At 44.9% G+C, this 22,427-nt stretch overlaps 2 protein-coding genes across 3 annotated transcripts in view; one reads left to right on the forward strand and one right to left on the reverse strand.

Annotated features, from left to right (window-relative positions):
* Nucleotides 1-6,854, forward strand: part of LOC101080067 (roundabout homolog 2-like) — a 64,900-nt gene extending 58,046 nt beyond the window's left edge. For both annotated transcript variants that reach the window (XM_029848860.1, XM_029848861.1), the window contains 6 exons: nucleotides 407-569; nucleotides 925-1,182; nucleotides 1,807-2,012; nucleotides 4,002-4,163; nucleotides 4,275-4,532; nucleotides 5,347-6,854. In XM_029848860.1, the coding sequence (XP_029704720.1) occupies nucleotides 407-569; nucleotides 925-1,182; nucleotides 1,807-2,012; nucleotides 4,002-4,163; nucleotides 4,275-4,532; nucleotides 5,347-5,348 (1,049 nt within the window). In that variant the 3' untranslated portion in view covers nucleotides 5,349-6,854. The remainder of the gene's footprint in view (nucleotides 1-406; nucleotides 570-924; nucleotides 1,183-1,806; nucleotides 2,013-4,001; nucleotides 4,164-4,274; nucleotides 4,533-5,346) is intronic.
* A 4,990-nt stretch (nucleotides 6,855-11,844) lies between these two features.
* LOC101061060 (roundabout homolog 1-like) overlaps nucleotides 11,845-22,427 on the reverse strand; it is a 68,194-nt gene continuing 57,611 nt past the window's right edge. Inside the window, exons 12-32 of the mRNA XM_011611468.2 lie at nucleotides 20,987-21,192; nucleotides 20,827-20,908; nucleotides 20,579-20,747; nucleotides 20,138-20,304; nucleotides 19,933-20,054; nucleotides 19,144-19,378; nucleotides 18,881-19,002; nucleotides 18,630-18,801; nucleotides 18,327-18,524; nucleotides 17,626-17,652; nucleotides 16,851-16,890; nucleotides 16,518-16,672; nucleotides 16,065-16,424; nucleotides 15,865-15,984; nucleotides 15,646-15,781; nucleotides 14,555-14,695; nucleotides 14,043-14,467; nucleotides 13,785-13,925; nucleotides 13,503-13,715; nucleotides 13,285-13,418; nucleotides 11,845-13,072 (exon numbers count right to left, since the gene is read on the reverse strand). Of these exons, the coding sequence (XP_011609770.2) occupies nucleotides 13,058-13,072; nucleotides 13,285-13,418; nucleotides 13,503-13,715; nucleotides 13,785-13,925; nucleotides 14,043-14,467; nucleotides 14,555-14,695; nucleotides 15,646-15,781; nucleotides 15,865-15,984; nucleotides 16,065-16,424; nucleotides 16,518-16,672; nucleotides 16,851-16,890; nucleotides 17,626-17,652; nucleotides 18,327-18,524; nucleotides 18,630-18,801; nucleotides 18,881-19,002; nucleotides 19,144-19,378; nucleotides 19,933-20,054; nucleotides 20,138-20,304; nucleotides 20,579-20,747; nucleotides 20,827-20,908; nucleotides 20,987-21,192 (3,380 nt within the window). The 3' untranslated portion in view covers nucleotides 11,845-13,057. The remainder of the gene's footprint in view (nucleotides 13,073-13,284; nucleotides 13,419-13,502; nucleotides 13,716-13,784; nucleotides 13,926-14,042; nucleotides 14,468-14,554; nucleotides 14,696-15,645; nucleotides 15,782-15,864; nucleotides 15,985-16,064; nucleotides 16,425-16,517; nucleotides 16,673-16,850; nucleotides 16,891-17,625; nucleotides 17,653-18,326; nucleotides 18,525-18,629; nucleotides 18,802-18,880; nucleotides 19,003-19,143; nucleotides 19,379-19,932; nucleotides 20,055-20,137; nucleotides 20,305-20,578; nucleotides 20,748-20,826; nucleotides 20,909-20,986; nucleotides 21,193-22,427) is intronic.

The following is a 22,427-nucleotide window of genomic DNA, read 5'->3' on the forward strand; positions in this document are numbered from 1 at the left end:
ACGCTGTGATAAAGTACAGTAGGCACATTGGCTGTCCAGAACCAACTGAAAATGGTGCGCTGCTGGTTTTGATGCCTCTTTAAGTCCTGTCAAAATTGAGGAAAAAGTCCTAAAGTCCCTGCTGTCAGGGTGAAGAAAGGAGAAATAATGTATTCTGGATCGGAGACTGATTTGAAAATGTTCACATAGCACAGGCAGATAAAGCGATGGTTTCAGTGTGTGTGTATGTGTGTATGTGTGTCTGTGTGTGTGTGTGTGTGTGTGTGTGTGTGTGTGTGTGTGTGTGTGTGTGTGTGTGTGTGTGTGTGTGTGTGTGTAAAATAGTGTAGGTGTCTATAATATACGGGCTTCTGTTAGTTTTTTGATGAGAAGAACCCAGAAATGTCTCCCCTTCCCCCACCCTCAGGTACAAAGGTCGGGAAGAAAAAGAAGGTAAAGGGTGGAACAAAGGCCGCTAAATCAAATGGGACATGCTGGGCTAACGTGCCCCTGCCTCCACCACCCATGCATCCTCTCCCTGGTACAGAGGTTGACCTTGACCATTACCCGCAGGAGAACCACGGCGGAGGGTAAGATACATTCACATCTCATCAATCTCCCCTTGTGGAACTTGTGCACATGACCACAAATACATGACAAGATACGAAACAGGGGTTAGGCTGTCCGGCACCTGTGCCCAGTCTCTTCCTGCTTGACTGGGCGCACGACCGTGTGAACCCTCTCAACCAGGACACAAACACAGATGCTATTTGTCTCCGTGTCGTGTTAAAATGTAGATCCAGTTGGGTCTATTTGCTCTAAAGCCAGCAGGAATATGTCAAAATAAATGCTGCTTGCTTATTGAGTGTTAGCATGTTACTTTTCTCCAGCTCCTGTCGGATTCCCAGCTGCGTGGGCTAAACGGCATTTCCGTGTGCGTTTCAGGTATGACAGCAACAGCTGGGCCACGCCCATGTCCGTTCAGACCTACCGCCATCAGAATCTGGACAATGACGACGATGAGGAGAGGGGTCCCACTCCTCCCCTGAGGGGGAGAACTTCATCGCCCCCAACAGTGCCCTACAGCCAGCCATCCTCCTCCTCCCTCAGCTCGGCCCACCATGATGAAATGCAGTCCATCTTGCAGGCCCACCTGGACGAGCTGACCAGGGCTTACCAGTACGAGGTGGCTAAGCAGGCATGGTGAGGCTGCTCTACTCCCAGCAGTTACAGGATAATGCTGGATTACACTGTAGCTGTATCTATCTCCAGGATACCTCTAATTTTATTGATTTGACTCCATTGATAGTTTGGATTTCGCGTGTGAACGGACAGTGTCTTAAACTGGTATTTGTCAGGCCGCTGTCGGTGTCTCCCGGCGGTGATAAAAACAGCCTTCCATTGATTGCACCTTTGATGGAGGATTGGAAAACTTGACAAGCCAGTGGCGACACGTGTTGGGGGTAATGACTGGGTTTAGTCTGACATGCTGTTCTGACATCAGTAAATAGAGTTGCTAATTATGCATGCGTCCCCTCCACGGTGGGATGTGAGCCATCATGGAGGACAGCTGTGGGGGAGATAACAGGCATGTAGCTGACAGCCCTTCCCATCCAGATATCCTTTATCCAGGCCAATTACCACAGCATTGTGTTAGCAAAAGGCACAGTAATGCATAGAAAGTAATCAGTGGAATTAATGCAAGCATTCAAGGCATCTTCTGAATATGTTCTGATTCTGCATTCTGAGAGTTTTAATTGCTGTCATCCAACCTCCGGTGCTTTCAGAATGCTGATTAATGTACATTAGTTATCCACATTCCATTAGGCACTTGAAGAGCAGTCCAAATGTGACCAACACCCCCATCCCTCCAGTGGACTTCATGTCCAGTACGCTGGGTTCTGATCTGGGCGCCACGCTGCTTTCTGAGGAAGACGAGGAAGAGGAGGAGGAGAGATACGCCATGGTGTCAAAGAACCTGAGCGGCTTTGAATACACCCCCAGTCACAGCGCGGACAACCTGGAGGGGTCAGGTAAGTCTCGGACTGCTTTGGGCCGATGTTCTTTTTCATATTCTTCCTTAAACCTGCCATGAATTCCTTATTATGTGTGTGTAGCATCTTATATATAAAAATTGCATAAAACGGGACATTCATTGCAGACATTCATCATCTGTCTAACCAATGATACCTGTGACTCTTTCTTACCTCGTCCAGTGTAACTAAATTTATTAATATATGTCTCAAGGAATTTGCATTGTGATATACAGTACATTTCATGGCATGGGGGCTTTAATGAACACAAAGGGGGAAAATGGGGCATCCATGAGCAGCAAAGAGTAGTATCCCTCTGTTTGGTCGGATTAATAATCCATAGTCTGTCAGCGAGTCCCTGCTGAGCTCTCAAATTGATTTATTTTCCCAGTCACTCATTTTGGAAACAAGAGACTTGATGATTAATTAGCCGTTTGACCCCCAGTAGTGACATTGAGTAAATATCCAAGTAGCAATTTTATTTATTTTTTTATTCTCTTCTCTTTTTTTATTCTCTTTCTGTCAACACACCTGTCAAAGGGTCATTTATCGAACTCCATCACTTTTTCTCCCCCAAAACTGCTACTGACTCTAAAAACGATGTCCTCAGCAGTTTTTTGGACAGCTGTGACAGATAGCCGTAGACAGAACATATGAAATGTGCAGACACACACTTTTCCCCCTTCGCATATGTAACGAGACAGAAACGGCGGCAGACTTTTGTCCCGACGGGAACTCGCTCATACTGAATGATTTTACAGTTGACAATTTACGTCCCGTGACAATGGGATGGCCGCGTTGAATCCCAGAGGCTGAACTTTGGGCGCGTCAAGGTCACGGCGGCAGACGCACGTGTCTGCTGTCTGGCTGAATGATGCCGTTGTTGTTTTGAATAGGAAGCTTTTCCCCACTGAAAACTGGCAGCACCAGCATTAGGAAGGGAAAAAAAAAGTCTTTTAACACAATCCAGACTTCTGCTGAACGGTCCAGTATCGAAAATCTGTCTGCCAGGAGGGTTGGGACCAGTGAAGCACTAAACAGTCTGTTGGCTGGCTCAACTATTACACGCACAAATAGCTGCGTGCACACACACATACACTGAATGAAGACCAAAGGCCCGTTTAATCACACACTAAAAGCAGCCACTTATTATTCAAGTGATTGTTAGTAGTTTATATAGTAGCACCCAGGGAACGTGTTTATATTACCTCTGGGACGGTAATCAAACAGAAAAAAAATAATTAGTATAAAATGAAAGTTTGATCGGCTTCACTATATTCAGCTGTCTGACTAAACCATGAGCAGAATTCCTTCGCAAAGAAATATCCAGACAGTCTGGGGAAAGTTATTTGAGGGCCTCACGCACATCAAAAAACATAGCATAAAACAGTTTTTAAAAGACTTTAGCAGCGCTCCCCTCAAAAAGTCGCACATCTGACATTTATGGTTTGATGCATGTATAAATAGGGTCTCTGAATGATGGCGCCGCTTTACAGAGAGACTTGAAAGCTTCTCCCACAGGGACAGAAATGCACCATTTTTAGACTCGCTGGTTTGATAAGTTAGCATTACTGGTGCGAGCTCGTGCTTTTGTTCGTCCATCACGGGATGAAATACGGGTCAGTGTGACTAAAACTGTTTACAGACCATTAGCAATGCAAACATGCTGTCCCCCTTGTTTGGAGCTGTCATGTACTGAAACCGCGCTGTATGAAAAGCGCCTTTAGGGAGGACGGGAAGACGCCTTCGGAGCAGTGAAACATATCTAGAACAAAGCCAGTGTGGTGGCAACAATTCCACGAGAGCTTCATATCGCATTAGTGGCACATTAAGTGGCACATTGCCTGTTTTGAATTTACTTCATTGAAATTAAATATTCATAGATGTTTGTTTTGACTCAAGAGTTTCTTGAACCCTGCCTTTGTAAACCTGGCTGCCTGCAAATATACCGTTCGTTGAATAATCCCTCTCTGTGCTGCTCATTCGTAGGTAATAGCTCACATCAGTGTCGCTCAGATGGCTCTGCCACATCAGAATATGGTGCACAGAACACCCAGAGCCTTGGCCATAAGGGGGCGCCATTGTCCGGCTTCAAGCCACAGACAAACAAGGTCGGGACTCTGCCGAGACGACGAGACACCGGCGCAGACGGTAGGTGTTTTTCCATCCATGCACAATGCTCCAATAGGCTGTATCCAACTCAAACGCAACAAATTGCTTCTATCGTTTGCCAAATGATTTTATCTACCCTCCACTTCACAGCCCACACGCCGGCCATGAAGTCCCTGCACAGTGTGGGTCCGCGCCTGAACAGCTCGTGGGCAGCTGCAGCCTCGGACCCCTCTGAGGAGTGCATGGTGACCGTCTCAACGCTAGAGCGACAGCATATGGCTTCCTGGAGCGGCACAGCATCAACATCTAACAGGGCCACCCTGAGCAGAGGATCTCACAGGAGGCCTGGCACAGATCCCTCTCTAAACGGGCATAAACCCGCAAACAGCACAGAGAAAAGGGAACACTGTGAGTGGCCGTCCTCATGAGCATGTGTTCGTATCGCGCTCGGCGTGGGCAAAGTGCAAAGCTGCAGTTTACTCTGGCAATGACCAATAATTGGAACCACATTTTAAGTTTGTACAACATAATTTAGAAAAATTGAAGATTCAAAATCAGGGCCAGATCAGCTGATGCAGCACTTCCTGCCTTATCTGCCCCCCACCTTCCTTCAATTACACAGCCAGTGGGGAAAAACATTCATGCTAAATAGCTTAGTGACAGTAAAATGTTCGACTCCTAACACCCACGTAATGGCCTCGGTAGTCCAGTTCAGACGCAAAAGTCAAAGAGTCAGAGTAACAGAATACAACATAAACACGGTCAAAACTAGCTTTCGGAGGAGACATTTGGCGCTACAAGGCGATGTTTATTGACAAAGTATGTTTACAGGGTAGGTCAGTGGGGTTGCATGATGAAAAGGCACGTTGGAGGCACAGGACATTTGTGAAGGGTTCCTTTTCAACCTGATGTTTGTGTCCAAAATCATCTTCGAATTAGCCTTTTCGGACACATGGATGTAAAAAGCTTGTTTGTGTTTTAAATATAGCTTCAATGAGTGGTACATTGCTAGCTTTATTTATATCGATGTATCTTGAGGGTATTTCCTGGTAAATCGTTATTGAGGCATTAATTATGAAGCATTCTTTCAAATCAAACTCATCATCTATAAAAGAGCTTGAGTCACGCCGGCGTGTCACGTGAAAAGGGCTGCTGCTGCGAAGCGTAGACGCAAAATGCCGCCAGGGTTTCACCCGCTTCTGCTCCGTTTCCCCTTTTCCAGAGTCACCGTGAAACATCCTTCCCCGTGTTGGCTGCCTGTCCCAGGATGCCTCGTTTGTAAGCTCTACGAGATTCCCCCCCGCCCCCCACCAACACCAACACCACCACCACCACCACCTCCCTCTGAGCGACGCGGAATGATGCTCGGAAGACGGAAAAGGAGACGGAAAAGGAGACGGGACGGATACGAAGAAGCAGAGTGCGAGATTAAATGCAGAGCTGTAAATGTCATGTACAGACACAGACACCAGTCTCACAGTGTTATTTTCATCCCCCTCTCTTCAAACCAGTAAACTGTTGTATGTCCGCTTCTGTTTTCTGTCACCTGCTGTATAAAGATTCACACAGTGGAGACGAAGAAGAAAAAAATCCCAACAAAACGACTAAAAAATCCCCCCAACCCCAAAAAAAGGGACTTGCATCACTTGTAAATACATTTTTATTTGTTTCTTTACATTGGTTTCTTTTGCTGTGCTATGCAAGCCGAACCCCGGTGTTGTCTCTTTTTTGTGATTTATTACTGTGAGTCATTTTTCATTCATGCTCAAAACTGCAAGCTTATTTTGATGAAGCTACCGTATCGTTGTACTTTGCACAGAGCATTTTGGTATATAAAAAAAAAAGGAATGAGACAAAAAAAACAAAACAACATGACTACAATAAGCACAAACCCTAATGACAGCTGAGCCGAGGAGAAAAATCAATAATGGCAAAGAGGAGCATGTTCAGCAGAAGATATATACACGGCTGCGCTCCGACTCTTCTGACAAATATTCATATATTGAGAGTAAAAGAAGAAAGAAAGACATGTTTGGACTCGTTGGCCGACCCCTGAAGCTGTTTCATACTTGCTGTTATGCGTTCTGTTTGCAACGCTTCTTGGTAAAGGGTCATTTTTATAGTAACACGTCGCCCGCGATATCCAAAGCCAAATCATCCGCCACTCTTAAAAATATTATGCTAGGAAAACAAACCTATATATTTAACTGTTTCCTCCAGGAACGTAGAGTGACATTATTAATGAGTGCAATAGCAAAAAGGCCAATATGAGAATAGAGGGGAAGGTTTGGTGGAAGACCAAATGGATGTGGCGTCGCCTGGAGACAAATGAGATGCAGAGTTTAATTTTAAATATATACAGTATGATGTTGGACACCAGATGATCTGTGTTGATTTGCTCTTGTTTGTGACACTCTGAAACGGCTACGAATTGGCCCCATCTCCATCGTAAGATGTACAGAATGACTGCCAAATTGAAAGCTATTTTTAAAAGTCCTTTTTCCAGTTTTAAAATCCTGCCAATTAAGGTTTTCCTGCCAATGAGATTTGACTCTGCCATGTCTTTTACTCTCGTCGGGATGGTTTTGTTTCGTCCATTGCTCTGGTATTGGCTCCCCTGTTGAAGACTCTTTACCTGCCATATTGGTTTGCCCTCAGGAATACACAGCCACATACAGTAGGGCCGTTTTTCAATCCTTTGATGCAAAATAAAGTGTGTATGTGAAAGTTTCTCCTTGTGATGCCTCAGTCTGACACACTGTTTTCATTGACCACACACGTTCCATTTCTGGGCCAATAACTGCATCATCTTACTCAAAAACGATACTGATGGTTCTTAGAATAAGGATTTTCTTTTTACATTTGATAATTCATTATAAGTTTGGTAAAAAAAACTTGTAAAATTAACCAAACAAATTACAAAGCTTAATTACTAAAACACTGTCCATTTCAAATATACTCAACAATATACTGTGTGATGCATTTGCAGTCATCTTAACAAAGAAATCTCTTTTTTTGCATCCAAACAGATGCTAAATGAAGTAAACCATGAAAGAGAAGAATCTTTTGTTGCTATTGCTTGCTGGTAAATGTTGAACTTTAAAGAGTTGAATTCACTCTTGCCCCCAACGGGTGTGCTTTCCAGTTCGACCGCTAGTTGGCGACATAGTGCTGCTAACACGATCCTTGGTATTTATGGAACATGCATCAACTGACTTAGTAAAGGTGGTTTGGGGCAACGTTGTGGCATTCTACAAGGGTCCAACATCAGATGTTTGTTCACATTTCCTATAAGGGTCCCGATGTGCTCATGAAGTCTGCTGTACAGATCAACCAACAACATATCCAACTGGGGCCTGTTGTCGAAGCTGATGCTTATTCCTCTTCCTCTGTTTTCCGCTGCTTCCGTCAGCTGATATAAAGGTCCTGCCAATATACACACCATCACAACATAAATCTACGTACTTTACATTCATGCGTTTTGGCTGAAATTCCTAATTGGATAAAGTATTTAGGACCCTTGTCCTGCAAAACTGGGCTGGTCTCCGATCCACGCTGAAATTGTATTGATCTCACTGGTAGAGCGACAGCCTCTGCACCTGGGCTACAATCTGGGTTATATTCTTGTTGTGTATCTTACAAATGCTCCAACACTTTCCAGCCACATTCTAAAATAAAGAAAGTATTAGGACAACCAAATCAGTGGTGTTCCATCACCTCCAGCAGGTGATAAACACAGTTTTGCTGTGGCAAGCAAGCCGAACGTTTGCTGACGTCCGACTTCTTGCCTCGCTCACTATCTCTGTCACTATATGTGTTTTAAGGCAGAATGACGGGGATTAGGATTGTGAGCGGGCACACACGCCAGTGTAACAACACAGTGTACAATAGAGTTTAAGCTGTAAATCCAACTGTTTGGCTTCCCACAAATCCTGCTGCGACAGGAGAATGAGTGTTGCACATTCTCTTTTGTACTCACTTGGGCACAATTTGACCACGTCTGACCAGACTCTCTCCTAAAATCAGATTTAGCCGACCTTATAAATGTGTGTATATGTGAGACATAGATAAGCCGAGCCTACTGAGGCCAATTAGGAAGCTCCACCTGCACTCACAGCTGTCAATTCAGTCTTAGAAAGCTGCAGTTTTGGAATACTTTAAGTGAACTTTTGGTTCACTCCCCTGTAACTGACACATTCAGAACTCACAATTTGCCCTCCGTCCTTACAGGGAAGCTCTGACCGATGATCTATACTTTACCTGGATAAAATCTTGATTCACAAAGGATCCTTTTTCTCTTTTAATACAAATTTTATGTATTTTATGTATAAAGTGGAAGGCATAATAGGATTCAGATCAGGAGGCGGAGAACTGCCCACTGCGATCCTTGACCTTCCATATGATTGTGAGTGCAGTTGAAGGCCTTTTTTTCTTTTCTGCAGATGCAACACAAAGGACAGACTGAAGGGCATGATGGAATATCGGCATTAATCATCTAAACAAAGCAAACCGAAAAACTCACTGGATTGTAACATCTGCACAAAATCGGCATTTGGAACATCTCTCCACACGGTGACATAAAAGAAAAGACAAATAAATGGGACAATGTTGACAAAACTCAGCCACACATTCATATTTATTAAGGACCTCCAATAACAACTTGTGGATATATTAGTATGTCAGCTTTCAGGATATGTTTATCTGCAATGCCACCATCTGCTCTGATCAGCAATATTTTAAAATATTTGCTAGCATGTGATGAATTAGAGTCTTATGAAAGACTGATTTGGGATGGTATTAATTCCAGTATTGCCATAGTGGCTAAAATGAACCCACTATGGGACTGTAAGTCCTGCTTTGTGGCTCAGCTGCCCCGAGGATAAGCTACGGGCCATCGGATTCCTGTTCTTTTGCTCCCTCTGAGACTAATTTATTTTCACGTTACTCACCGGATGGTCCGTTGCCTCTCTTGCCACTATCTCACATTGTGTTTGTCATGAGGAGCCTCTCCACAAGGTCTCTGATACATTTAGAGGGCTCCAAGGTTAATACATTTGCATGCAGTTGCTGAAATATATCTTTACCTGTCTTTACTTGACGCAGCCCTGAAGCCATTAATGAGTTTGCTGAGGGATTCTCAGGAGGAAAATATGTATTTTAGCCTTCTGCTACATCATTATTTTACAGTTTCAACTCAACATTTCTACCACCCAGCATTAGAGACACATAAGCAAGTAACAAATTGTGAGTTTAACACTACTAATTCAATGTAGTTATTTGAGTCAAGTTTACATTTAAATATTATCAAAAGCGTGAACTCAGAATATAGACCTTCACTGAAGAAGAATGTTCTCTGTTCCATTTCTTTATTAGAACATTTGCATATTTATGGATCACAGAACAGCGCCACGAGACACAAATTGTTATTCAAAGCCGATTATTGTCGTACGTCTTACAAGACGTCTGGAGGGGATCTTTAAACAGAGAAATCTCCTTGACAAAGCCACATATGGATGATGGGATTTATTGCCTGATTTTAACCGACCCAGTAGCACATCTTTAAAACTGTCCCTTCTGTGGCTTTGAGTGACTTTAAAAAGCCTTTGTTTCATTTTAGATTATATTCTGTGAGATGCACAAAGAGGATGACTGATGAAAGTTGTGCAAAATTCTGTCTAAATGCATTAAAAAAAAAAAACAGATCCCAAAAAGCCCCTCAAAATGACTGGGTTTTAAAAAAAAGTCTCAGTATAATTTCAAAGATTTTTGTGTCCAGAAGGCTCCTATATTTGGATATTTCCTCTTTTTTTTGGCTGCACTCACTGAACTTCAAACTTGTGGACACTCCCGTCCACCATGCTCTGTCCTCAGAGGACACGTCCTCTCCTGAGATTTACAGCTCCATAAACAAAATTTGAATTTATAACTGCTGGATGGAGCTCTGCCTAACCACCGGCTTCATTATCTGTGCCGCGTCCTTAATTCTCCCCCAACTGCTTGCTTTAACTGAGAGTAATCTTCCTTAAACACCATGGCAGTAAATCCAAACTCGTAAATTCTCGCTCATTACTCCGATTCCCCTCTGCTCACAGTTTCCACACGGCCTCACCCCCACCCGGTCCTCAACCTTGGCGCCCTCCTTGCCTCCGAGAATGCCGGTGATATGGGAAAACACTGTCACGGCTTTAAATGCTGCTATCTCTGACACCACCTGTTGTGAAGCTAATCGATGTCTTCATCGCCGCCAGACTTTTCCTCTGCTGCAGCGCCTCCTGTGCTGCCTCAATAATCCTCATTATGGGGAAAATCCCATTGGTTGCACGAGCGCTTGCACCAGTTTCCGGATCAATAAATGGAATATTTGCCTAATATTGTGGATTAAATTCGATATTTGGCATGTAATGTGAGAGAAAAGGGAACACTTACATGATAAATGGTGCAGGGGAGACCTGCATTCACTGAACACGCATTCACAGCCGTGCTGTCTCTATACATCTGCCTCTTTGATCAGGAGACATTCAAGCCTCACAGGTGACACTTTTGCTTTTTCTGTCAGCCTCATGGGCGCCGCCGCCACAGCTGCCGGCTCTTTGTCAACAAATTGCAGAGATGTTGGACTGCAAACACGGTAAAATTCTAAAAGCTCTGCAGCACAAGCACGAACAGAAATGTGCTCAGAACCAGAAGCTTAGAAACCCGGATGGACCGGGATGGACTCAGCAGAACCTTCGATCGTCCTTGAAAATGAAAAAAAAAGTCCAATGCAGCTGCTCATGTGTTTGTGGTATGAAAGGGGTTTTTGGTGCGGAAACCTGCATAAGTCCGTACGGATACATAGTAAGACATTGTTTATTAAATACAGAAAAGAAATAAAAATGAGACATAGTTTATCTCAGAAACGTTCTCCTTTAACTTACCTTTCTTCATGGTATTTATTGTGATTCTTCCTTGCAGGAATCAGCATCATGTCGGCCATTTATTACAGGACCAGATTACCCAGCAAAGAGCATCCTTAGATGACACCTTGAGAACATTTTTTATTCTCTAACAGGGAACAAAACTCATTGAACAACCTGGATCCAAGATTGATAGTGAAGTAAGTTGATTTGTATCAGCAAATGGACGCTGCATGTTAAAGCGCGCCTTGTTTTACCCTTTTTCAACCTTTTTCAGGCTTCTGTGGTTATAAAGTCTCCGACTGACCTGCCCTCGCTGACCATAAACGTACATATTCATTCATTTACCTTCTGTTAATTCAGGTTTTCAAAGTCTTTTCTATATATGTGTTGCAGTAAATGAGGAACCTTTCTGAGATCACAAATGTAAGAAAAACAGATGAGCTGCGCCTGGTGTGTGAGGCAGTTCGCCTTCTGCCTCCTGGCCTGCTGAGGAGGACGCCGGTGGTTGCAAAAATAAGTCAGAAACAAACGTGTTGCGATTCCTGTAACAAGGACAAAACTGTCCTAATCACATGACCCGCATTTTCCTACTGCCCCCTTGGTCATTTTGGTCATCGAGCCATTCAAAGCCATTTTCACAGATCAGAAATTGCTCTGACACACGAGAGGCTGCGGTTAATATGAGGTCAGAAATTCCAGAGCAGAAATACATTCAATTACACGGTAATAACAGAAAGGGCAGCAGAAGATGGATTTGTTGGCTAACAATATAGAAAACATCAGCCAGCGTGATTGTTTTTAATTAAAATGAGCTGCAAAGATTATTGTTGCTTAATGAACAGCAATATTTATTCAAACCGAGTACTTAAAGTGACATTTTAGTTCCATATATAACTTACAGAATAGGGCTGGACAATATGACAGAAGTCTATAACAGAATGCAAATGTAACATTTCAAACATAAATAAGAATATACAGTATATCTATTTTTAATATATTAGGGCCTGCGAATATTGGCAATGATGCTTGTTTTAGTCTTTATGTCCACAGTATTTTTTATTTTTTTTCTCATTGTTTAAGGTAAAGTTTTTATTAAGAAAATGTACAATAATCTGTGATTCTTTAAGTTTACTGTCCAGCCTTAAACCCGGAGTTACGGTTAAGGTCAAGGAAACACAGGAGAAAACTAAGTGGACTCAGTGTTGGAAAACAATAAATGGAACCAGTCCATGATCCGGCGTGATCATCCGCAGAGGAGGGGACGCAGCGGTGGCGCCGTCGGGTGAAACTCCCTAAGAGTGAGTCTGCATGCAAATCTCTGAGTACACAACAGATGAAATCTGAATGAAAGCTCAAATATACGCAACGGAATTCACAATCACAATCAACAATCTTCTTAAGCCTAAAGTCAACGGCTGAAAAGATCAACAAGACTCCAAAGACGCAATTCCCTCCCCCCCCCCGACTGAAATTCATATTATGATTTGAAATAAAATTAAGTGATTGTGCTTTCATAACCACAAAAAAATACAAAGACAAGATGTACATTACTTATAAAACATTAACACTATTATATAAAATTTGAAGCACTTCTGTGGCAGTAAACAATTTCAAGAATTTACAAGATGGCTGGATAATGACCGAACGATTACAGTAAAAAATAGCAGGACAGCCGAGATCACAGGCGGGACGCGTCGGTCCGCGACGGTGCGCGACGCTCGCAGTCGCCGTCAAATGTGCGTTCACCTCATTATTCCCCAGCGGCCAGCGTTTCTGGCTGCACACCCATTAAAGCAAACGATCCACAGTGCTTCAGGCCGAAGCACAGACTTAAACAGGACAGCACGTCTTCAGTCTCTTTTTTTTTTGTTCGTTTGTTTGTTTTGTTTTGTTCCGACACCAAATGAGAAAATGTGAAGTAGAAAACAACGAGCATGTATTGTGCAGTATTGTTCCTAAAGTCCATCTGAAACAATCACAGGAACTTTTCTTCTTGCGCTTGCACCTCCTTTTTATTCTTTTTTTTTTCTTTTTTTAGCTTTTCAGGAACTGCGGAAACAAAACACAATCAGGTTTTTACCCATGGTGAATTCTCACAGACAATGGAGGATTATTACATCCCATCTGTATTTGTTGGTGCAGAATTTGACTTTAATATTTAGGGCTGTATTGTATTAAATGCACCGAATGAATAGAAAACAAGCATTCTAACTACACTTGGATAAAATATACAAGTCGAATTAGACATTCTAGATGTTTACCTCCTCTACTCCTCCTCTCTGTTTGGTCCTGGAGTCTCCACATGATAAACTGGAGGAATTAGCACCATCGGGCTCCCTCTGAGTCGGTCCTGATGGGAACGATGGACGACTGTACAGGAAAATATCCCCTAATTCTGAGGGACAGACAGGAGGGAAACCACGTCAACAGGATTGTCCCTCGCATTTTAAAAGTGTGAAGAGAAAATCCATCCTGCTACCTGAGTGCTGTCGGTTTCTGCTGCTCCCCTTCCCTCTGGGGGGGCTCCTGTGCTTGTCCTGGTTCTCTCTCTGTTCGCAAGCGGCATCCTTGACCCGGTGTGTCCCGGTGCTGCCTCGTCGACCCCGGTTCTCCCCTGAGCCCATCCGTGGCAGTGTGGCGCCCCTCGCTTTATAGTCACAGTGGGCCGTGAAACTCAAAGGCATGCAGGAGTCTGGGGGGACAGAGGACATATTCAGTGGACCGGCTGTTTCCTAACCTCCGTTCACAATCTTTTCCGTACCGTCGTTGAAGCTGTCGCTGGGCTGGTTCTCCTGTTCACCAGGCTGATTCTGTTTATGCCTCCTGGGTCTTCTGTGCGTTATTGCAGGACTCATGTTGCTGTCCGTGGACATGGGGCTGCTCGGTCTCTGTGTCCACCGACCTGATATCACGAGATCGGGTCTTTATATACTGATTACGTGGAATTTTGACATTAGATTGGGCTAATACTGTCAACCGGTGCCCAACCGCTGTAGCTAACATGAATGTGCATTTTCACCTGGCTCCTCCGGGTATCTGCAGACACGCAGACCTACGATGTCCCGGGACAGAGCTACCGCCTGGTTGAAGTCGCCGTCTGTAAAGAAGGATCCCTCCGAAGTGCTCCCAACGCTGGACCTGCCTGACGAGATGTTGTCCTCAGACGCTGATCCCCAGCTGTTGACCATGGATCCTGTGACCGACCGGTCGAGATCCCCCGTGCTGGAGGCCGGGGTCTGCTCCTGACCGCCGTGGAGCAGCTTGTGCAAAGACGGGTGTTTGAGTCTGGGACAGTCGTGTCCTCGGCTGCAGTGATTTCCGGCGGGCTCCGCTTCCGTCTCTTCCTCTTCCTCCACCCTCTCTTCGTAGTCTTCCTGCCCATTCATGTCCACGCAGAGGCGTATGGAGCTGTAGGTGTGTGTCGGGGAGAGAGGGGAGGGGTGGCTGGTGCCATGGCGGCGTGACAGAAATACTTTCAATCTTGTCACAAAGACGTTAACGGTAAGGGTTTGCGAGGAAGGCCACTCCTACCTCATGTGCTCCGCTCCATTCTGCAGACCCGGGTCCCCTTGTGATGATGAAGGGTGACTGTAGGACCCTTCAGCAGAGGATGCGGTGGCTCCTCTAACCGGTGGAGAAGGGCAGCTCTCTGTCCTCTCTTCTGGATAAAAACTTGACATAAATAATAAAAAAAATGACATAAATGCTACAGAAACATGTCCAACTTGATTCAAAGAAACTACTTTCTAATGTTATTTATATCAAATCCAAAAACAATCGTTGACAGTAATATTTCAGTACACAATGAGTTGCTCCGGTTTCAGGTGAAAATATACTAGAACGCATTCTTGACTGTGGAAAGCACAATTTAATGTACAACATGGAGCCTAAATCTATTATAACAAAGATTTAATGTATGTACACCCTCATCTTCATTTTCTTAACCACTTTATCACTTTTGGGGTCATGGGGAGGGTACACATATGGGCAAAGGCAGGGTCCACCTCTGGATGAGCCCCCAGTTGATTGCAGGGCCCTATGTGAGCATGTGTGGGTTTGGTAGCTTGCTCAAGGGTAGCTCAGCAGTGCTCTGAAGGTGTTCTTGCAGCGTCCCCTACCACCTGTGGACCTTCCATGTTTTGTCTGCACTGGAGCTCAAACCGAGAACCCTGCGCTTCTCATGCCAGCCCCCATCAGCCTGAGCTGCCACCACCCACCTGTGCATCTTTGAACCTCCAAATTTGTGGTAATGGGCACGTATTCAAGCGCTGCCGTACCTCTTCCCCTTTCAGCACAGAGGAACGTATCTTTTTAAAGCTTTATACAGAATATTTACAACAAACCTGAACCATTTTTGCATCACATTTAGGAATAAAAATGGAACTCTTATTCAGATCGCTCATGATCTTTGCATGGGCAGGATGCTAATTGCATTTGTTAATTGCCTGCAGACAAAGCAATAACGTTGCGCACTTATTAATCAGTTAATGAATAAATGAATACGAGCTGGGCATGTTGAGTTTAAAGACCCAAGGAGCAAACCTGCAGCCAGGGCCACCCTAACAACCAGCAGATGAATTATGTATGTCTGTATATTACAGATGAAGCGTGTGTCTCTATACCTTCGCTCCAGGGGCAGGCTGTACTCATCACAGACACACACGTTTGCATGAAGAGGAGATAACGCTTCTCCCCAGGTCTCTGCATTATGTTTGGGGATTTTGGGGGCCCGCGCTCCTTTCTTTTGATTTTGACTCCCTGATAAATGAGAACACATCAGGGCCATCATAATGCTGTGCGTCATTGCTCAAAGGTTGAGGAGGATGTACTGCTGCTGGTACCTGCGGTGCTGTTGCTACCTCTGTCTGAGCTGTGGTACGAGCTTCCCGTGTTGTGGTCACGGTTGTGGTTGTAGGGCACAGGCTTGGGATGGATGGCTCCTTCACTTCCTTGTAGATTATCTGCAGATAGAGAAGTGAGACTTTTTTTCCTTCTGTAGTTTCTTCTATGGACTTTTTTTCCAAATGAAACCCCAGTTTACCTTTAATTAGCATGCTTTGCTCACTTATGTTGTACTGCATCTGCGTAGCCATCTCCTTCGGAATCGGGGGCAAGTTGGGGGGCTGTTGTTTCCAACAGGGTATGTCCAGAGGCTCTGCTATAGCACCGGCAGCAGCTGCCTTATTCTTAATGTTGGCCTGAATAAGCTGCGTGGTGGCGTAAGGGATGGGTTCATACGTGGCTGAGGAGTCGCCATCTGGACTCGTGTAGCACATGTTGGAGTTGGGAAACATTTTAATCTCGCTGAGCTTGTTAGAGAGGTTCACGTCACTGTAAATGGCCGTCTCAGAACTGCGCTGTGTGTTTTCGGCATGGTTCCCATAATTGGCTATGCAGTCAGCTGGAAAAAGACAGGATACAAAGCAGCTTGCTTTGATTTATTTTCTTTTATTGCCAGCATTGGACCTGTGACATGAACATGTATTGCACTTACCTGGTCGGCTGTATGTTGTCATGTTACTGTCACTGGTGCCATTGCCGTTATTGCAGCAGTTGATGCTACAGTCCTTGTGATTGGCACATGCATTTGGCCAATTGTCTGGCAGCCAAAGCTGGTTCAGAGGTTCGCTCATGCCGAGAAGGCCAGGTCTGCAATAAGGTAGACCAGAAGACTGCCAATCAAAACCTTGTACTGGATGAGTAAGGATGCCCGTAGTTCAATGTGTAGAGCAGGATCACATCTCCCCCTAGTGGACGCTCTTGGTAACTGCGTCTCTCTTTATCTTGCCCCTTTTATATAACACAAAGGAATAAAAATATCACTCACCTGCCAGCACTGCACACAGACTCTCCTCTTTGATACGCCACTGCAGAGGGAGTAAGGAGAAAAAAAAAACATTAAACCTTGATGAGCTGTCAAACTGGCAGAAGAGCCAAACGTAGAGAGAACCCATGAAATAACTCTTAAGTCAAGTCTAGACTCACTTCAATGCATGTTTCCATCAATAGGGCGCAAAGTCTGGCTCTTTAGTTTAATATGTATGAAGGGAGCACAAATAATTGCCTGTGCCTTTACTGATCTCTGCATACCTTTAGAATGCTTTGAGACAGTTTCTTCCTCCACCACCAGTAAAACATCAAACAAATTCTCCTGCTGAATGTTTTCTATTTTCCCCTTCTATAATAACCTGAACCTAAGCGAGGGAGCAGATGTGGTTGGTGCCATCTGAGCATATAAATGCTTATGCAAAAATATTGCTTTGACTTATTCTTATCTGCAAAGTCCATCATTGGTTTAAATATGCAGTATAAAACCCAGGTAGCAATAATATTTCCAAGCTTGGGTGCACTTTAGACTTCTGTTGAATCTTATTTTTGCGGATATGCTTCAATCTTTCAGCAGCGCATCCATGTCTTTCTCTTTATAAAAACCCAACAAAAAGCCCCATAAAAACGCTGAATTGCACACACCACTTTGTAACAACACTTCAAAGCGACGCGGTGGTTTGAGCTGAATAAAACATCATAACCTTCATAATTAATTTACCAAAAACATCAAATATCAGAGGCCTACAAAGATAGAAGAACCGTGTTGCACGTACCTGTCGGTGTGAAGGTGAACGACGGAACTGTAGAGAGAAGGGGAAAGAAGCATTAGCATTACAATAATCTGAATGGGCTGTTTTTAGCACTAAGTGTTGTGTTTGTGTCACATTCCTTCTGTGCATAAGTGCAGTGCACTCTCTGCTGTGAGTGATGGACATCTCCTCTCTGTGAAAACATTTAAATAACCACATGCCACCTGCCATACTGCTGAATGCATCTTTGACATGAGTGTCCAGGTGAGGGTTAATGGGGGTGACAGGCAATCTGAGAGAGGGCTGGAAATAACAGTTGTATTGTAGCGGTGGACGTGGTAATGGCAGGTTGACAGGTTTGTGCCTGCACAAAATGCACCGCGTGGAGAAAATGACACTCTACAAATGAGCGGCGAAAGGTCAGCTTTTGACTGACTGCATCACAGGCAAATCCGAATGTTTGTGTCAAAAGATTATTGCAGGAGGGTGCGTGTGTGTGTGCTTTTTTGCCCTTTGATGTGATGTGTTTATTCCTCTGAAAAATATCCCTTCATATCAGTGAGATAATGACTGGAATGCTTTTATAGAGAAGCGGCAACATGTCGTGGCTCGATCCCTCTTTACAGTGCAGGGGAATTAACCTTTTAACATGCACACATTTTTGGGGTTAGCATTATCTGCTTAGCATTTTAGACATATGTGCAAGCCAAAAGAAATGAAACTACCTTTGCGGATGCCAGTATAAGTGCTGCTAAGGCCACTTCTCTTCTTGCGGTGTCGATAAAGCCACACGCTGAAAATCATGAGAATCAGCCAGCAGGTGGCGCCAATGCCAGCAATAAAAGCCGGCTGCTTCACCACATCTGAGATCTGGGACAAAGTGTCTCTCTCCTCACTGATGTCCATCATCTGGCCCGCAGAGTCTAACAGGTGAGAGGCAGGGGGCGGATGATTGTAGGAAAACATTGACATTGTCTCGCACAAAAGAAAGCTTGACTCATTTTCTGAGTGGGTGAGGGTTATCTCACCTAGTTGAAAGAAAGTGACATTGCTTTTGACCCCAGGACCACCGCCATTGCTGGCTGCGACCTCTACACTGTAGCGGATCCCTGGTGCCAGACTGGGAATAACTACAGAGTAGGTGGATCCATCCACAGACTGGTTCACATGGTAACGGCTCTCATTACCGAGGCACCAGATCTGAAATGAGAAATTATTCACACTGTTTACCTTTTCACGCCAAAACACAGTGAGCGTAAGAGCTTCCTGTTACAACTACCTTGTACTCCTGAATGCGTCCAGTTTCTTCCCATTCCGGGGGTGGTTTCCACGCAACGAGAATGGCCGTCCCGTTGACGTCACTCTTTGTCACTGTGACGCCCTGCGGTGCTCTTTTAGGAGCTAAGACCATGCAATATATAGTTTATTTTAAGAATAAATAACTTGATTCCTAGGTACATTCTAGACCCCCTGATTGTTCATAGAATTCTTCTCAGTGATATTTTACTCTAAAGGGGGGAAAAAGAAGATTGTTTCATTCACCATCCTCCAGTGTCCTGACCACCTTCACCTCGCTGTCAGCCCCCTGGAACTCATCAAAGAAGGGGCGCACTTTGAACTCGTAGATGGAGCCTCCTTTCAGCTGACCGATCACCACCCCGTCCTCCCGGGGGGCGTGTACCTCCACGATGCTCCACTGCCCCTCCGGCTGACCGTGATCAGCAGATGGCCGGTAAAACACCTTGTAGCCCTGAATGTACGGGGACAGCTGCTCCACCTAGTCCAGAGACAAATTTCACAACAACTTGCAAAGATGTCATTTTTTTCACAATACTGTCACAAACGGCCAGTAGCTGATTGGTGTGATGCTGAACTTCCACCGGGAACAAATCAGAATCTTTCCTATCTGAATCCTCACTGTAAACCACAATATTACGGGATTATTAATAGTTTCCCCCTCAGCACAGCTCTGGTTAAAATCAAACCAATTTCCATTTAGACTACATAATTATGAGAAATGATGCCTTAAAAGATGTCCATGGAGCAAAGCGGAATGCATCATGCCTGAGATAAATTCACCTCTCAGAGCAACGGATTTATTATCAGCTGATAAATGTTTAGAGAGAACCAAATGGAATGTCATCACACAATAAATCTTTTTAAAAGCTTCTAGCAGGAGTCTGATCCCTCCTCGCTGCTTCCCCCAAAATATTTGGAGTGTTGTGCTTTGTATATCTGTTCAAAGGGCATCTGCCCCTGAAACGCGGCCCCTTTTTGTGCCTTGATTTGATCGACGAGGGTTTACATTTAACGGCGTGCTTGCATATTTACCGTCCACTGCACCCTGACGGCAGAAGACGACACAATGGTCGGCGCGTGCAGGTGGACCAGCACGTCTCCCAGCTCCTTCTGGATGTGACGGTGGTCCACTCCCGGTATTGTGGAAGGGCTGTCTGTTGGAACATCAAGATGGTAAAAGGGCATTTTTGATTTTGTTTTTACCCCTTGGTGGTGTAATAGTGTCACCCACGCTGACCCTGTGTTCTGACGGAGTCGGAGATGGGACTGGGGTCGCTGATGCCGTGAGAGTTCACCGCTCGGACCATGAACAGGTAGACGGTAGCAGGCTTCAGGCCCTTCAGCACAAAGGTGTCTGTCTTCACATGCTCCACCAGGGTCACCCATCTGCTGCCTAGCGTGTAACTGCCGGCGGAGGATAAACACACACATATGAGGCGGCTTGCATCAGCTGATTTAATATTTACTGAGTAGTTCAAACATGCTGGACTGTGGCGCGGGCAGCCACGGCTACAGTGTTCCAGCGGCTGCCATTGTTTTTTCAGGCTGTTTGCGGGTGTGGGGGGGTATTTTTATTCAAAATGTCAAGATAAACAGTTCAGGCCTGACAACAAAGTTTTCACCAGGATTGCTCGTGCGACACCGCAATGCCATTAACTTTGGATGCACAGTATCAAACCTGAACGCCTCAATGAGGTACGACGCCGGCGCCGCGCCCGAACTGGGGTTGGACTTCCACGTCAGCGTCACCGAGGTGCGGGTGACGTCGGCAACCTCAGGTTTGGATGGAGCTGCCGGAATCAGGTCCGGATCTGCAGGGTGGCCGGAGTGAACGGCAACTCCAAACTCTGCAGGAAGAAGGAACCCACCCTGGCATAAACAACGTTTTCACTCATTCCATCCTGCGCCTCAGCAGGTGTAACCTACCCTCCACCTGTAGGTGTGCGGTCCACGAGGCCTCTCCATTTGGACTAGAAGCCACACAGGTGTAGAAGCCTGTGTCTCCCAGCTGGGGTGTGAAAGTACAGCTATCAGCATCGATAAGGCAGCTTCTAAACCAACATGTCTGTAACTCTTCATCGCCTACCTTAGCGTAGCGGATCTCCAGCGATCCCCTATCTGAGATGGACATGCGAGAGTCTACCGGTGACAACACCACACCGTCCCTTTTCCAGTGGATGGCGGGAGGCGGAGAGCCGAGCGCGTGGCAGCTCAGGACCACCGTGCTGTCCACAGGCACGGTTTGATTGAGAGGACCCCGCTTGATCACTGGGGGAGGGTGTTCGGCTCCAGCTAATAAATAAAGAACACACGGATATATCGCGAATGACACGGTGTGGCAACAATAGGACACGAGGCCAAAATCTGGAGGTAAAAAAGTAAAGGAGGGGAAATAATCGTAAACTGTTGCCAAAAATAGAATCAAAAACGGATAAGATGTGAAAGATAGCAGGGGCGAATTGGTAAAGACTGAACAATAGGTTTATGTGGCCGCGCAGGAAGCGAAGGAAAAAGAAATCAACTTTTCCCCTCCAGCGGAGGGCAACTAATCGTTCTGCTCGGTTCTGCAGGAGCTGACTCCAATCACGACGGCGAAGCCCAGCTAATAACAATTCCACTTAGATAACACAGCTCTCATTTTGCTCTCTTTCTCTCTCCATCTGTGGATGGGGGAAGGCTTTTAGATAAAAAAATAATAAATATTTAAATATTTTTTCTAAAAACTAGCAAAAAAAGGGGGGGGGGCACACCTAGCAAACTGCCAGAGGTAATGTGGACCTGTGATTTCCATACAAATGTGCCACTCCAAAAGCGGATGAAAGAAGAGTGGTTGGATGGACAGAAATTGGGGGGAGGGAAGAGCAGATAGCAGCAGGTGCAGGAAAAAGCACTGGGCTTTCAAGTGGTGAATTTTATCTCTATATTTTATTTTTTTTTACCTGCATTATCTGCAACAGAATTTCCAGAGTGGATGCATCAGCGTGTGGACTTCCAGCAGTTTTATGTACAGAGTTACCCGGATTCTGGTTCTTGTCATCATGCAGGTGATTTAATTGGGGGCTTCTCAACTTTGCTGCTGGTGGTGGCGTGTAATTACTGCTACAGCCCTCCAAGCAGTTTTAAATTGCTTCTCTCTCTCTCTTTTTTTTTTTTTACAATTAACAGCTATTTCAGGACAGAAGGTATGTATAGAGGTAGCAGACCACATTCCATATTTAAAATGGGACCTTTTGTCAACCCGTCAGCCTCCAAATATTAAATAAATAATGTGAAGCAACAGAAGCTTTTTCATTGAAAAGCTGAGGTAGAAGGCTCGGACATTTTTCTATTCCCCCTCATCTTTATGTTGATATTAAACGAGATAAAGGCAGACGCCTTTCTTCGATGGTCACCATGGAAACAGAGTATTTTTGAGCCCAGCGTGCAGACAACATCTCCTGAAATCCCACCACTCCCAAATCAAGGTCAACTACCACACCTGGATGGCGGCTTTCTGCAAACTGTCACCAAGGCCAGTGGTTGTGTGT

The sequence above is a fragment of the Takifugu rubripes genome, chromosome 15, assembly GCF_901000725.2.
Source record: "Takifugu rubripes chromosome 15, fTakRub1.2, whole genome shotgun sequence".
NCBI classification, from domain to species: Eukaryota; Metazoa; Chordata; class Actinopteri; order Tetraodontiformes; family Tetraodontidae; genus Takifugu; species Takifugu rubripes.